This window comes from Felis catus, chromosome A1 (assembly GCF_018350175.1).
Source record: "Felis catus isolate Fca126 chromosome A1, F.catus_Fca126_mat1.0, whole genome shotgun sequence".
In the NCBI taxonomy this organism is placed as follows: Eukaryota; Metazoa; Chordata; class Mammalia; order Carnivora; family Felidae; genus Felis; species Felis catus.
This window is the reverse complement of record NC_058368.1, coordinates 123,298,878-123,313,262: the sequence shown is the minus strand read 5'-3', so window position 1 is coordinate 123,313,262 and position 14,385 is coordinate 123,298,878. Positions and strand designations below refer to the sequence as shown.

At 37.5% G+C, this 14,385-nt stretch overlaps 1 protein-coding gene across 1 annotated transcript; it reads right to left on the bottom strand.

Annotated features, from left to right (window-relative positions):
- Window positions 1-597: 597 nt before the first annotated feature.
- On the bottom strand, window positions 598-13,252 carry SPINK6 (serine peptidase inhibitor Kazal type 6). Its single transcript, XM_023255739.2, has 4 exons — window positions 13,140-13,252; window positions 10,093-10,115; window positions 1,962-2,077; window positions 598-816 (listed from the first exon to the last, which is right to left on the bottom strand). Exons 1-4 carry the CDS (start codon window positions 13,195-13,197, stop codon window positions 771-773), a joined length of 243 nt encoding a protein of 80 aa, XP_023111507.1. The 5' UTR covers window positions 13,198-13,252; the 3' UTR covers window positions 598-770.
- Between the last annotated feature and the right edge of the window lie 1,133 nt (window positions 13,253-14,385).

The following is a 14,385-nucleotide window of genomic DNA, read 5'->3' as shown; positions in this document are numbered from 1 at the left end:
GGTCCACCCTTTTATTACCCTAATTATATATTATATGATCATTTTTCTCCAGCAAAAGGAATAGTCTGTAAGCACGGAAGAGCACAAATACCACACTTGAAGAAGTAGAAGGTGTCTATCTTCCCTAGCATAACTTAATCCACTCCCAGGCTCTTTATCTAAATATTAGATGCATCCCCCAGTTTAGTTAGGTCCTATTAAATTGTATAAATAAAGGGTAACATCTATCTGCATAAGTCCACCACTCCATAAAGATGAGACAGCTGGGGTCTAGAGAAGCTGAACGTTTTATTTTTATATAAAATATTTTTCCTGAAATTAAGAAGAAATGATATTATGTATTCTACAGCTTAAATAATAGATACTGTAAAATAACTGTAAGCCTAATGTAGTATCACATTGTTAAAAATACTTTACCATCCACATGGCAACTGTAAGAATAAGAGAGGGGAAGAGATTTTCCCAAGATCCCACAGTGACTGCTTGGTTGATTTAGATCCAAAAAAAAACCAGGTCTTTTTATCCAAGTTTATGCCAGTCAATAAGCCATGTAATTATCTGAATGTCTTCTTGATCTCAGAGTAAAAACACAAGAAATGCTCCCACAGAATTTACTTTATTGACAAGCAAATCCAGGGAAATAGATATGTATTGAGCTACCCAAGAGCCAGGCAGAGTAGGTGTGTCTTATAAATTTAAAGGATCCATTAGAGAAAAACAGAAGTGAGAAAAGCAGCAGCTGGAAGTCAGCACAGACACTGCACAAAACTTCAGCATTTTCCTTGATGCTTTAGGTTGATCTTCCCACCACTTTTCCTACAAAAGAGAAAGATGAATGCATGGTCAGTGCAGTATCATCAGTATTCCTCACAAAGGTTGGAAAAAGGTTTGCTTTCCATAGTTCATGTAGTCATGTGATTCTACATTTCTCCACATTTACGACAAGGCAGAGGTCAATTAAATGTACTCAGAGAGGACATCTGGACAAATTACAAACAGCACGAAATGTAAACAAATTTCAGAGTTTTGCCCAGGCTTAGACCTTTTGGTTTCAAGTGTTCATTGTCTCAGAGTAAGTATGTACACAGCCGGAAAAGGCAAAAGTGACAGGAGAGATAATGGCAAAGATTCTAGTGTCATAGTTCTGATAGAAGCTGTAAGGAGTTGAACCAAGTGTTCAGGAATTTGGCATTTTATAGCAGATCATATATTCAGTTCTTCTCAGTAGTAGGCATCCATTAAATCAAATCTCATCTTACCCTACTGCTTTTCTTCTGGGAAAAGTTTGGTGTTAGTCAGATATGTTACATAAGCAAGAGGCACATATTTGTTATGTGTTGATTCACTATTTATTAATTTCACTCTGTATGCTTGGCTTTCTTATTATTAATAGGGAGTTATATAATACCCGTGCTTAGGAATTTTACAGCAAAGTTGAGGGTAATTAAGACATTCACAGAAGAAGCTCTAATACAAGGAAATGAAGACAGTGGTGAGGAAGTGAGACAACTTTTATCTGGCTTAAACAAAGGTTATAATTCCCTTGGTTATAGAGTAATCAATCAGACTAAAAGATGGACTGATTGGTTGGATAAATTTTTATTAATTATAAACTGATCTACTGGGACGGTCACAGTTTATTAGCTAAAATCTACAGCATCTGTTCTGTTCCTTATAAATGTGGAAATTCAATAAATATTGGTCCTTGGTAGAATCTTCCTAGTATACTAACTGTAAAGTTTGAATAGTCTGAATAATAAAGGATAATCTTTTACTCTATTCTTTCCTGAAAGGCTCTTTCCATTAAAATAAAAGAGAAGAATGGATGGAAATTGGTACCTTAGTAACATATAATTTGGTATAAAATGAAATGTCTGAAAATAATTTGGATAAAAGAATATTTTTATTGATGATAAGTTTTCTCCAAGCTTCTCATGTTTCTGATTTTGATGAATACTTACACCACCGCCTTACAGAAGGCACATTGATTGCCGTATGTCTGGCCATCAGAACCACAGTGGGGATTAGATTCCCGTGTGCAATAGACCTTGGGATCCCGGAACTCACCACAGTCAATCTACCAACACAAGCACAGTGACATTGACATTAATGCATTCTGTCTAAGGGACTGTCTCTTAGAACAGAAACTTTGGGTAAACTTACACACACACACACACACACACACACACACACCCATGATATAAAGCTTCCTGAAATAGAAAATAGCTTTCCTTATCTGCTTAACTAGAATTTATTAAATGTAACTGAGACTTTCCCTTTGAGACACAGGAAACCCATTCTGTAGTTATTATATTCAGGAGAAAGTTAATGGTGTACAGCAGATGCTTACTCATCATATAAGGAGTGAGGCAAATGCTATAGGTAGGACTTTTTGCTCCAACACTAAATTATTCTAAATGAGAATCGTTTTTGGGCTTTACATGCTGCTTGCTTTTTCTTTTCTTCCTTCTTCCCTCTTTTCTTCCTTCCTCCTTCCCTCCCTTCTTTCCTCTCTTTTACTGTATTAATTTAACTCTAATAGCACTCCTGCATTTCTATAAAGATATGGATGCTATTGCAAGGAACTCCTTGCAAGCAAAGAGTTCCCAGATGTTATCTGATGGCTTGTTAGTTTTCTCCATGGCTGCTACATCCATTTATTGTCTCTTGAAAATACCATTCTAATGTCTTTATTAGTACTTCCTCTATCTCAGAGTCTATTTGTGGAATTTGAACTTTTGTGCCTACTGTAAAAACACAGCAATGGCTATCTAAGCTGCTCTATTTAGAAGGATTCTGAGGTTGCATCCAGCCTTGATGAAAACATATGCTATGACTAATTAGTAAATCTTGTCATGAGTTCTATGGAAGGAATGGTGGTACCAATGCCACTAATATGTCTCCTTACTTATAGTGGTCTCTCAGAAGTAGCCTGGAGTTTTAAGATTCTTTTCAATTCAGTGTCAACTGAGTTAGTATTTGCTGTGCAAATGACATTTGACTCATTTTATTACAGGGTATGGGCAATATGTAATAGGTCAAACTGAGCTCTTCCAAATGTCAGCTGTGTGGAATGAAGTTACATTTATTTATTTATTTATTTATTTATTTATTTATTTATTTATTTATTTATAAGTAGGCTTCACACCCAGCTCAGAACACAACACCATGCTTGGACTCATGACCCTAAGATCAAGACCTCAGCTGAGATCAAAAGTCTGATACCTAACTGACTGAGCCACCTGGGCGCCCCTGAAATGAAGTAACATCTAAACATGAACACAGGGACCATCCTTTCCTCCATCTATCTTATGTTTATTAATGGATTCATAATATTTAAACTATTCTTATGTGGATTAGTTAAGTCTCACAATAACCCTGAGATATGCATTGAATAATGTTATGTTACCCAGTTTATGGATATGAATAGTGATCCTCAGGAAAATTATGTGGCTTACCAATGCCACATAACCAGGAGGCACTGAAATCAGTGCTTGGACATATTCCTTCTCATTGCTGATCCAAATTGCCAACAATCTGCTATGGCTGATTTCCAACACATCCTCATTGAGAGAAAAAAAGAACACCTGTCGCTAGGCAACCTTGACCACACTTACAGTCAAGATATACAGACTTTATTGAAGTACCTTATGAACGGAATGTAGGGGCAAGGTGAAATGAATCATTTGTTCAAGATATTATGTAAACAATTGTATATTGACAAACCTCTCTGAAGGTTTGCATGGAGAAATGCTCAGCAAAAGAATCACACAACTGAGTTTAAAAATATCACATATATCAGGTTTAAGGCATCTGAGACTATTAAATATAGATTTTTGTTGAAATTAGGCACTTGTACTGTTGATGTTGGGCAGTATGGTATTTATCAGAGATCTTAGGGCATGGTTGCATAGGAGATAGTTTCACCTTGAGTCCCACTTGCTCCCACAACTCTTAAAGAAAACGCTACCCTTTCTTAATACCTCCAGGAGAGTAATCTTCCCTGTAGGTCTCCAAATGGAAAAAAGGCTGGAAAATCTTTGGGGCATTATAAATCATAGGACACTTCCTTCTCAAAAGCTGTTTTGCATTTTACATTTAAGTCGTTGATGTACACATTTGCAACTGTGTGCTTGGGCCGAGAAAGAACTGTAAACCCCCGAATCATCATTAATATTTTCATTTATTCCACAAACAGCCAATGGGTAGCTAGTAATTTGGAGGACACAGTGCTGGGTGCTGATGATACAAAGAGGAATCAGTCACAAACACTCTCAGCAGCTCACCATCTCATCTGCATCAGGGAAGCAGAGACGACATAGATCATTATGGCACAGTGTGTGATAGATGCCACCGTGGGCCAGGCACAGGCAGTATGGAAGCTGAGGACAGCACATCTCAGTCGGAGGTATGTGTGTCTCTACTGTCAGGTCAGTGAGGTAAAGAAAAAAGAAAGTCTCTTACATGAGAGAGACGCCTCCTTAAGACACCTTTCCCTGGCAGTCGGCCCTCTGATCTTGCAATCCACCCTCTTTTGTCCTTTAGAAAGCAGATATGGAAGAGGCAGTTGGGGGCAAATACGGAGAGGCAGTTGGGAAGACACCGTGAGAGTGTCTAGACCCCACCTCCTTCCCCAAGGTCACTTTCCCCTTCCACTGCCCCCTGGAATTACTAGGAAGAATAAAAGGTTTCAACAATTAAAAGCAAATCAATCAAATGGCATATGAACACACTTCCTTAGAAAATAGACACACCTCACACTTTCAGATTGTAGTGGCTTCCAACCATCCCTGAACTGGAGCCAAAGGATCCCATTATAGGACTTGTTCTGCTGCTTGCCATTAACTAGTTGTGCCATCTTAGACAAAGTACTCAATATCTGTGCCTCAATTTTCTTCATTAAAAACTTGAAAAAAAAATAACAGTTTCTACGCTTCACTGCCAGAGTTGCTATGAGAATCCAAGGTGGTCATGTAAAAGTTGTAGAAAGTCAGGATAGAATATTTGAAATAGCCCTGGGCTAGGAGTGTGGAAAATAAGCTTCTTCTTGCAAGCCTGCCCTAACTCTGATGACAAATCCTTTGAAAACACTTTGTAAAGCTCCAGGTATTTGGAATATTGCTACTACAAATACTAACAGTGTATACTGTATCACAATATACAATTTCTGGAGCCCGTTATTTCTTATCCTATTTTAGTGAATTTTGGGATGTTTTTAAAATTGGTGATGGATTTAACAAGCACCTCCATTTATTTCCTTAGTTCAGCTTCCAGAGACTGCTTCTAGGCACTTGGGTGATCCCTTGTGGTTCTTCAAAACACTGTGCCCTCTAAAATTTGGAATAAAACGACACTTTAGTACCCGAATATGTTTTTTTGCTAATAGTGACTACCAAATCCTTTAACTTGTCTGGAAAATGAGCTCATATAGTTACTAAATCAACTAAAGAGTCAAGATTATTGATATTTTAGTCCAGCATTTTAGTTCTACAAATAAAGCCAGTAAAAATTTGCAAATACATACACAATCACACACACACACACACACACACACACACACACACACACCAGAGTGTAGGACTTCTTAAGCAAAAAAGTACTATAATGAAAACAGTTGTTTAAAATCAGCACATACAGCAGGGATTTTGAAACTTGGAGGAATTAGAAACAGAGAGCAGAATTCACTGCATTGGCTCAGGAAAGAAATGTTGAGGACGGTGTATTTCTGACAATGAGGAATTAGTCTGAGATTTTGATGGAGACTAAAGGGATAAAAGGTCTGGAACTCATCAGTATCATCTGGGAAAATACATGTTCTGAGAGAAAAAATCAAATACATAGAATTTTCTTGAAAATTCCCATAGTGAATACTTGGGAAGAAAACAGAAAAGACAATAAAGGGAATAGAAGAGAAATAGTTGGAGAGCCAGGGTATTGATGTAGTGTAGAAGTCAGGGGAGAGTTCCAAAAACATTTGGAGTGATCAATTATAGCACATAAAGAAATCATGAATAATGGCTATGTCCTGAAAGCAGCCTTTTTTTTTTTTTTTTTTTTTAAAGAGCACTTTTGGTGTGTGGAAGGAGTGTGAAGACAGGGGAAGCAGAAGCCAAGTCAGGGAGGGGTATGATAAAGAAAGGAGCTGATATATATGCATAGGGAGTATTTTTCAGTAAAGGCGAGAATAGGTGAAATATATAGGGCAACTTTAGTCAATGATTTCATTCACACTTCATATTAAATTATGCCAAACTATAACTCTTTATCTCTCCCTCCAAATTAGTTCTACATTTCGTTGTTTTTTTTTTTTTTCACTTCTTACCATAGCACCATTCTTCAGATTCTTCAACCTACCTCAGGTTAAAACACTGCCACTTCTTTCCCTTTGCAAGTATCACCCTTCATGTATTTCTTTACCCTACGTCCCTCTTCACCAATTCCAAATTTATGACCTGTCACCACCCTCAACGTTTCTTTCCTGAGCCAAGGTAGTGAATTATGCTCTCTGTTTCTAAGTCCTCCAAGTTCCCAAATCCCTGCTGCACGTGGAGACAAATTTGCTTATTTTAAATGACTGTTTTCATTATAGTACTTTTTTACTTAAGAAGCGAGGATAGTAAACGATAGCATGTATTTGTTTAGAAAATTATGCTGCTTGGGGCACCTGGGTGGCTCAGTCAGTTAAGCGTCCAACTCTTGATTTCGGCTCAGGTCACGATCTTGTGGTTCGTGAAATCGAGCCCGGAGTTGGGCTCTGCGCTGACGGCGTGGAGCCTGCTTGGGATTCTTTCTCTCTCCCTCTCTCTCTGCCCTCCTCCACCTCGTACTCTCTCAAAATAAATAAGCAAATAAACATTAAAAAAAAGAAAACTATGCATTCACATGTATGGCACAATGGCTTTCTACTGCTGATCAGAGGTAGTGCGCAGCTACAGAAGCTCACTCAATGTGGATGGAGTCTGGCATCCGAAGATGCTGACTGCACAGTTTTACTGCTGTTGGTAACTTGAAGGAGATAGGTCCTCTTTCTAAAGCCTGAGTTCTCCTATCCGTAGTTATAGATGCTGGTTAACACTGCCAAGTTGTATTTAGTTATTCTGTCAGTATCTTAACTGTAAATTAATGCAAGCTAATTAGGAAAAATGAACTGTCCCAAACATATTTTAGCCATAGACCATTGTTTTACTAACTATACTAATATTTACCATGCCTTTATCTTAACATACTAACAGAAATAGGGGCACTTGGGTGACTCAGGTGGTAAAGCATCTGACTTTGGCTCATGTCATGATCTCACGGTCTGTGAGTTTGAGCCCTGTGTCAGGCTCTGTGCTGACAGCTCAGAGCCTGGAGTCTGCTTTGGATTCTGTGTCTCCTTCTCTGTCTGTCTCTCTCTTGCTTGTGCTCTGTTTCTCTCACTCTCAAAAATAAATAAACATTAAAAATAATTTTAAAAATACTACCAGAAATAAATATATGTATCTTAAAATTATTGTAAAAAGGAAATGGTTGACGATTATTAGTTTTCAGCAGTTTGTTATGTTAATTTCAATCTGGAATATTCTTTTAAACAGATCCTTAAGATTATGTTCCTAAATACACAGCTTGGTAGGGAAATAAGAAAAATAAAACAATGCAGGGAGTAGTTCTAAAAGAAAAATCTATTCCATTAAAAAAACTATGCTTGGGGCGCCTGGGTGGCTTGGTCGGTTAAGCGTCTGACTTTAGCTCAGGTCATGATCTCACAGTCCGTGTGTTCAAGCCCCGCGTTGGGCTCTGTGCTGACAGCTCAGAGCCTGGAGCCTGTTTCAGATCCTGTGTCTCCCTGTCTCTCTGCCCCTCCCCTGTTCATGCTCTGTCTCTCTCTGTCTCAAAAATAAATAAACGTTAAAAAAAATAAAAAAAAAACTATTCTTATTTTGAGATTATGTCATTCAAGCACTTTGGTATGATACAATAATTTCTTTAATGAAGGCTGGTGAGGGCAAATAGTAGTTTTACTTTTAATTATTATTATTACTATATTATTTTTATGTTACTTAATGTTCCTACTTGGCAAATTAAAGAGCTGACAGCATATTAGTCATTTACATTTATGGGGAAAATTTTACAAGACTCTGAATTCCAAAAGTCCAGGAACATGCTTTTTGTTTAGTTTGAACACTCTCTTTGAAAGAATGTGGAACTTTTACAAGTCAATAATTTCAGCTGCTCACTCTAACTTCCCATCAGGTGCTCCATCATGGAGAGCTTTCTTGGCATCAGAAGAATGACTTTGATGTCAGAGAAAATCTTTCTCCCTTTGTACTGGCTAGATCAACTTGAGTAGGCATGCTCCTAAAGACAGTTTCAACTTCTGTCTGTTGATGGGACTGTCACCATCCTTCCAGCCACGCAGAAGAAAAACAGTAGCCTTCATAGGATTCAGATACCTAAGGCCAGAAGAGGCTTTAGAGATCATTGAATCCATATTTTCATTTTAGGGATGTGGAAACAGAGACAATGAGAAGGCAAGAGACAGCCTGTAAGTATTCGAACAAGGACTGGTCTATGTTGTCTCTAGTGTGTTTGAATGTTTGAAAGTCACTGCTTCCTAGCATCAGATAATTACCTAGAATGTAGATTCAAAACTCCCCAGCTGTGTGATTATTATTCAATAAGTCTGGCATGGTGTCTAGGGATTGGAATACTGAGGAAGCATCCCCCGTGATCCTCGGGGAAGCAGACTCTAAGATTTGGGTCCATCTAAAGGGATAGAATTAGTAAATTGCAGATTTTAAATGAGCCCTAGAAAACACTAAAAGTCCCATCTGGAATTCCAAGCTGAAAGAAGAGGAGCAACTTGTGTGTTAAGGAGAAAGCTGGAGTTAAATTTCATATATTTTAAACGTATGTATAATAGCCTTATCACATATCACTACCTAATGGGATATGAAATGTTTGTCTTGATCTGATGTCCTTTCTCTGTTTGTTGGTTTTGATATTTAACATAGACTGTGCTACCATATATATTTAAACATAAGAATAAATCAAATTTAGAATGTACGATTATGTATATAGCAATACAAACACGTGCACGTGCACTAGGACACAAGTGCATGTGTTTGTGCACACACACAAAGACACACACACACTGGCAGTTAATTGTAAGGCATCATCGATTGTAAGGCATGCATCAATTTCTGAGATGCTAAAATTTGAAATAAAAAAAAGTTTTATGCAAGTGGTAGGTATACCAGGGTTGGAAAATATTTTTCAGCTCCTTTGCTAACTCCAATCATTTGGCAGTGGTATCTGGAAACTTTGGACGCCAAGAGTTCTTGAGCACAACAAGGATAATCAAGAACCAAGGCCAAAAGTCACGTAAAAATGTTCAGTATAGACACAGGGACAGGATTGGCAGAGCGAATACTGATGATCTGTGTTGTCTTTTGGTAGAACAAGAAAACTGGAAAAAAGTTGGTGGATTAATCAGCCAAATCTTGAAGATAACTCGTGTCTGTTCCTATTTTTAACCCAAATTGTATTTCAGTTTGAGTGAATCAGTGTGTGTATCCTCAGTGCAAAACATTAAACAAGCTGCCTCCGCCGGCTGCCTTGCTTCCAAACAGAAAGTAGCAGCCTCTGTCCTAATAACTCCTTGATAAACTGGTAACGATTAATCGCTAAGTCATCCTTTTACCAAATGCTCCCACATAGTTTATTTAACTTAAATCTAACTCTATGAGGTGAATAATATTATCCCTTTTCTATAGTTGTGGAAATTACAGCTCAGAGAAGCTGAGTAACTTGCCCAAGATCACACAGTGAAACGAGTGATAGAAATCAGTGCTATCACAGATTCATCCTGTTTTTATTTATACTCATTTCACTTTAACAAAATCTGAGAATGGGCATTTAGGCTCTTTTAAGTGGAACACAGTATATTCGTAGAGATGCTACAGTTGAAAAAGGATTTGCTTCTGATTTCTGCATTCGGTCTGCTTGTTCATTGTTTCTGCTCTTTCACCCACAGGCAAACCTCTCTTTGGTTTGGGAATTCTAGCCAAACACCACCCACGTCTGAATAAAAGATAAAAAATATGTACTGACCTTTCCTTCTTGACTGAAGACACCTGAAAAAAAAAGCACAAAATCCAAACAAGGTAGTCTCTGAATGTGCAAAAAAGAGAGATTTGCAAAATTAGGACACGCCCAAGCCCAGCATGATTCTTGTTCTTGGTTCTTGGTCATCTCAACAAATCATGGCATGGTAGTGTTATTTTTTATATGTGTTCACTTCTTAGGGAGCAGTAGAAAGTTTGAAAGGGATATAAGCACACGTACTATGATGGGGTAATATTTTCTGGAGGTTGGGATGAGGCGAGAGGAAATAATTTAAGGGTCTGGAAATTCATGTGACAGCCCTGGTCGAGTCACTCATTTACTCTGGAAATGACCTTGTCATCTCTGGCTTCACTGGGTTGGAAGCTGGGTTGGAAAATTTCCTCTAACTTTGACATTCTAGGATTCAAGTGCGTGGAGTCCCTCCCCAAAGCCTTTGTTACAGGCAGTTGGGGAAGGCACTACATTTGTTTGTTCTTTGAGCCCCACATTGCACTTCTGCCCTTTATACTCAACCAGCTTTCAAGACTTGGCCCAAATATAGACTCTTAAGGACAAACTCATTCTCTTCTCTATGACTCATTCTCCTGCTACATCTTTCTAAATTCCTGAAAGAGAAAAAAAGTCCATAAATACAGTCTTGCTTCTCTCTCTCCCTCCACCTTTAAGATTATGTGTGTGAATTTTAGGTTGTGGCTAATTCGCTCAGTGGTTTAAAATACTGATATAAAAGTCTTAGGTTCAGTTCTGGTAGAAGCTGCTGCTGATTTCTGGCCATTTCTGTGGAACTTCTATGTCAACAACACTTCTCCCATGTAAGCCCAAGGCCACTTTGATGACAGAAAGTGGATGAGTAAGTGTGATCCTTCTCTAGCTCTGGTCAGCACAAGGCTTTTAAATTTAAAAGGAAGTTAATGAACATCTGCTGTAGTGATTACCAACCTTACTGCGGTAAGCTGTGTGGTGGGTTACTAGATGGTAGCTCCAATTGTGGTGAGCAGAGCATAATGTATGCGACTTGTTGAATCACTATGTTCTACACCTGTAACTAAAGTAACACTGTGTGCCCACTATATTCAATAAAAAAAGAGGATTTCTCTACTAAAAAAATAAGTAAAGCACAATTTCAACAACAAAAACAAAACAACAACAAAGTATAGATTCTAAGTATAATCATTTGAAAACTCCATTGTATAAGATCACATGGGGCCTGGAAGCCTATATTTTTATGACCAGTTCAAATGATTTTGATGACAATACATTGTTATAATTTTTCATCATTTCTCCACTGTACAGATCTTTAATCAGAAGAGGAGAGATTTCACCAAATGTCTCCCAGGTAGGAAATGTCAAGGCAGAAGCAGAATTAATATTTACAATGTCTGAGTCCAATCCAGTATTCTTATTATTAAACTTTAATAATGGCAATATTAATAGGCATTCGTCGAACTCTCACTATGCCCCACTCACTATGTTAAGGACTTCACATGCATTTTCTCATTTAAACCGCCATGTAGGGCCAGCCCTTTTACATTCTCATTTTATAGAAGGGGAAAATGACACACAGCAGTGTTATCACACAGCTGTAAAAAGGAAATGCCAAGACTGATCTTCATTTCCCTTGGCACATTAAGACTCTTAGGCCCAGTGCTTTCCCAAATACGGATAAGTCTGTGAGGGACTCAGTTTTGTGTTAGTGTTTGGTGTTGGCCAATCAGATCCAATGAGAATATCCATTAGCTTTTGTAAAGAGAAGCAATAAAAGGATATCAGTTAATTTCTGAAACTATCTTTGTAAGTAAATTTTAATGTAGTTATAGATCTATTTTTTATGTCACCTTAGCAGTTGACTGAACCACTCACTCAAGCTGTTTGGCTTACGTAGTCAAACTCACTCAATAGCATCACTGAAATCTTGTATCCAATTAAAAAAAAATATTTCTAAGTGTATTTATTTACATAAATATGACCAGTTCCCGGCAAACCATGACTTGTCCATCTGCTTAGTTTCAATGAAAAATTCTTGTTTTTTTACATGTTCAGCCATTTAAAATCTCTGATAGCAGCAAAATTCAACCACTTTTGTCACTGGAAAATGTTGTATCAGACATGGAAGTTCCCAGAACCCACACATTTCTAGTATTCTACAAAGGAGAGAAGATCTCAAAATGTTGGGCTATTTCTCCAGGTGACACAGGCCATTAGTGGCAGATTTGGGCCTAGGTGTTGGGTCTCGAGTCTCTAGCATGTGCTTTGTCCACTGTAACAGCAAAGAAGAGAATAATAAAGAAGGAAGTAAATAGGTACAGTGGCCCTGTTTGTGCACATGATCCCGTGATGAAAAATACCAGATTGAACTGTAATGACCCTGTAAACAGTCTGAATTGATAGAATATATGACCATTGCTCATTAAAGTGACAAAAGATAGTCCCCTGCCTGAAGGATTAATTAACTACCAGCCTATATGTTTCTGCATTTTAGGATTCATTCACTTTTCTGGAGCATTCTCTGAGTGGCCTTTTTCCTCCTGGCTTCAATTTCAGTTATTTGCAGTCCAGTTATAAGAATAATAAGGACAGGAAATCTTCCTTTTGTCTCAGAAGCCAAACTAATAGTTACAACGATTACTCATCCTCCAGACTAGTTCTGTGGAACAAATATCAACTGTAATGTCTAGGAGTCTTGGATTCAAATTCTAAATTCTACTTACTAGTTACAAGTCCTTTGGCAATTTTCTTAAGTTCTTTGTGCCATGTTCTTCTTTTTATATATAGAATATAGATACCTTGCCATGTGTATTGGAGATAATGCATAAAAGCCCTTAGTACATGCCTGGAATATGGTATATGCTCAACACAAAAGTTATGTTTATCATTACTATCACCATTTTCATTATCACAATCATTATCATTTTTATGATCTCAGAATTTTCTAAATATCAAAATCGTGAGAATTGTGAAATATGGTAGAGAAATACACTTATTTCCAGTTAAGTATAAATACTGGATTATAATTTTAAGAAAAAAAAACTCACCTGAGAAAATGCTGAAAAGAGCCAGAGACAGGAGCAGAAAGACACTCAATAATTTCATGGTGCCAGTTAGCTCACTCAGGTCAAGAGTGCTTTGTCCAGCTCAGGTTCTGTGTCAAGACACTTCCCAGAGCACTAAAACACACAATGAGACATATATATATATAGAGAGAGACGATCAAGGGAGTTGGGATCTCCACCTTCTTTATAAATCACATTCTAAAACCACATGCAAATCTGTAAAGTTTAGGCATTTATTGGGACCTCTTACCAACTTAAAGAAAGGCTTCATGCTCTCCATCATGCTTAAAAATTAGAACAATTATGTGACTCGCACCTTGGGTCTTATTAATAATTGAGGATGTCATTTTCCACCTGTAGCCTACGTTTTCCTAACAACCAATATATCCTCCCTGCTCTTCCCTCTAAGGTTTTGCTGTATTAAAGGGATGATTCACTGGTGGAGCCCGCTTGATGCCTAGGTCTCTTTCAGACAGGTCCTGCATGTCTGTGGTCCAGATGAGTAACTACCAGGGAATGGAATCTTGGGTGTAACTTGAATTTTCAAAGTCCACATCATCCAAGGTGTACCCCAGAGAAATAGGTATCCTACACTGTCACCAGGACTACATATGAAAAAGCACTTTCTGGGGAGGGATCAGCTTGTTAATTTTTAAAATAATTGCCGTTGTCAAATGCCAGTGAGTTTTAATTCTGAAGTCAAATGAAGAAGGGAGTCCATCAATGTATGTTTTTTATTTGCAAAAACTATGTTTGGAACCACTGGTGATGTATGGAAGTGTTGAATCACTATATTGTACACCTGAAACTAATAATTATACTGTATGTTAACTAACTGGAATTTAAACAAAAAACTTAAAATGTTTTTTTTAAGTTACCCAATCGAGAAATATTTGAAATACAGTATATTAAATATTTCCCTTTTCTCTGTAAAGTAAAAAAAGAATGGTCATACTAAAGCTTTTTGTTTTAACTCCTTGAAAATACACTGTCCATATACATAGACCCATTGACTATCATGGCCAATTTAATTGCAAGAGAGATCAAAGAGTTGGATGCCATAGCTTTCTTTATGGGAATAACAACAAAAATAAACAATGGGTATAATGATAATGAGAAAGTTTCAAATCATAAACAGCTACTTAAAATATCATGAAGAAAAGTACAACAATTTAAAGTGTTGGAAGAACATGCCGAATGTGCCCAGTTTAAACACTCCTTTGTGGAA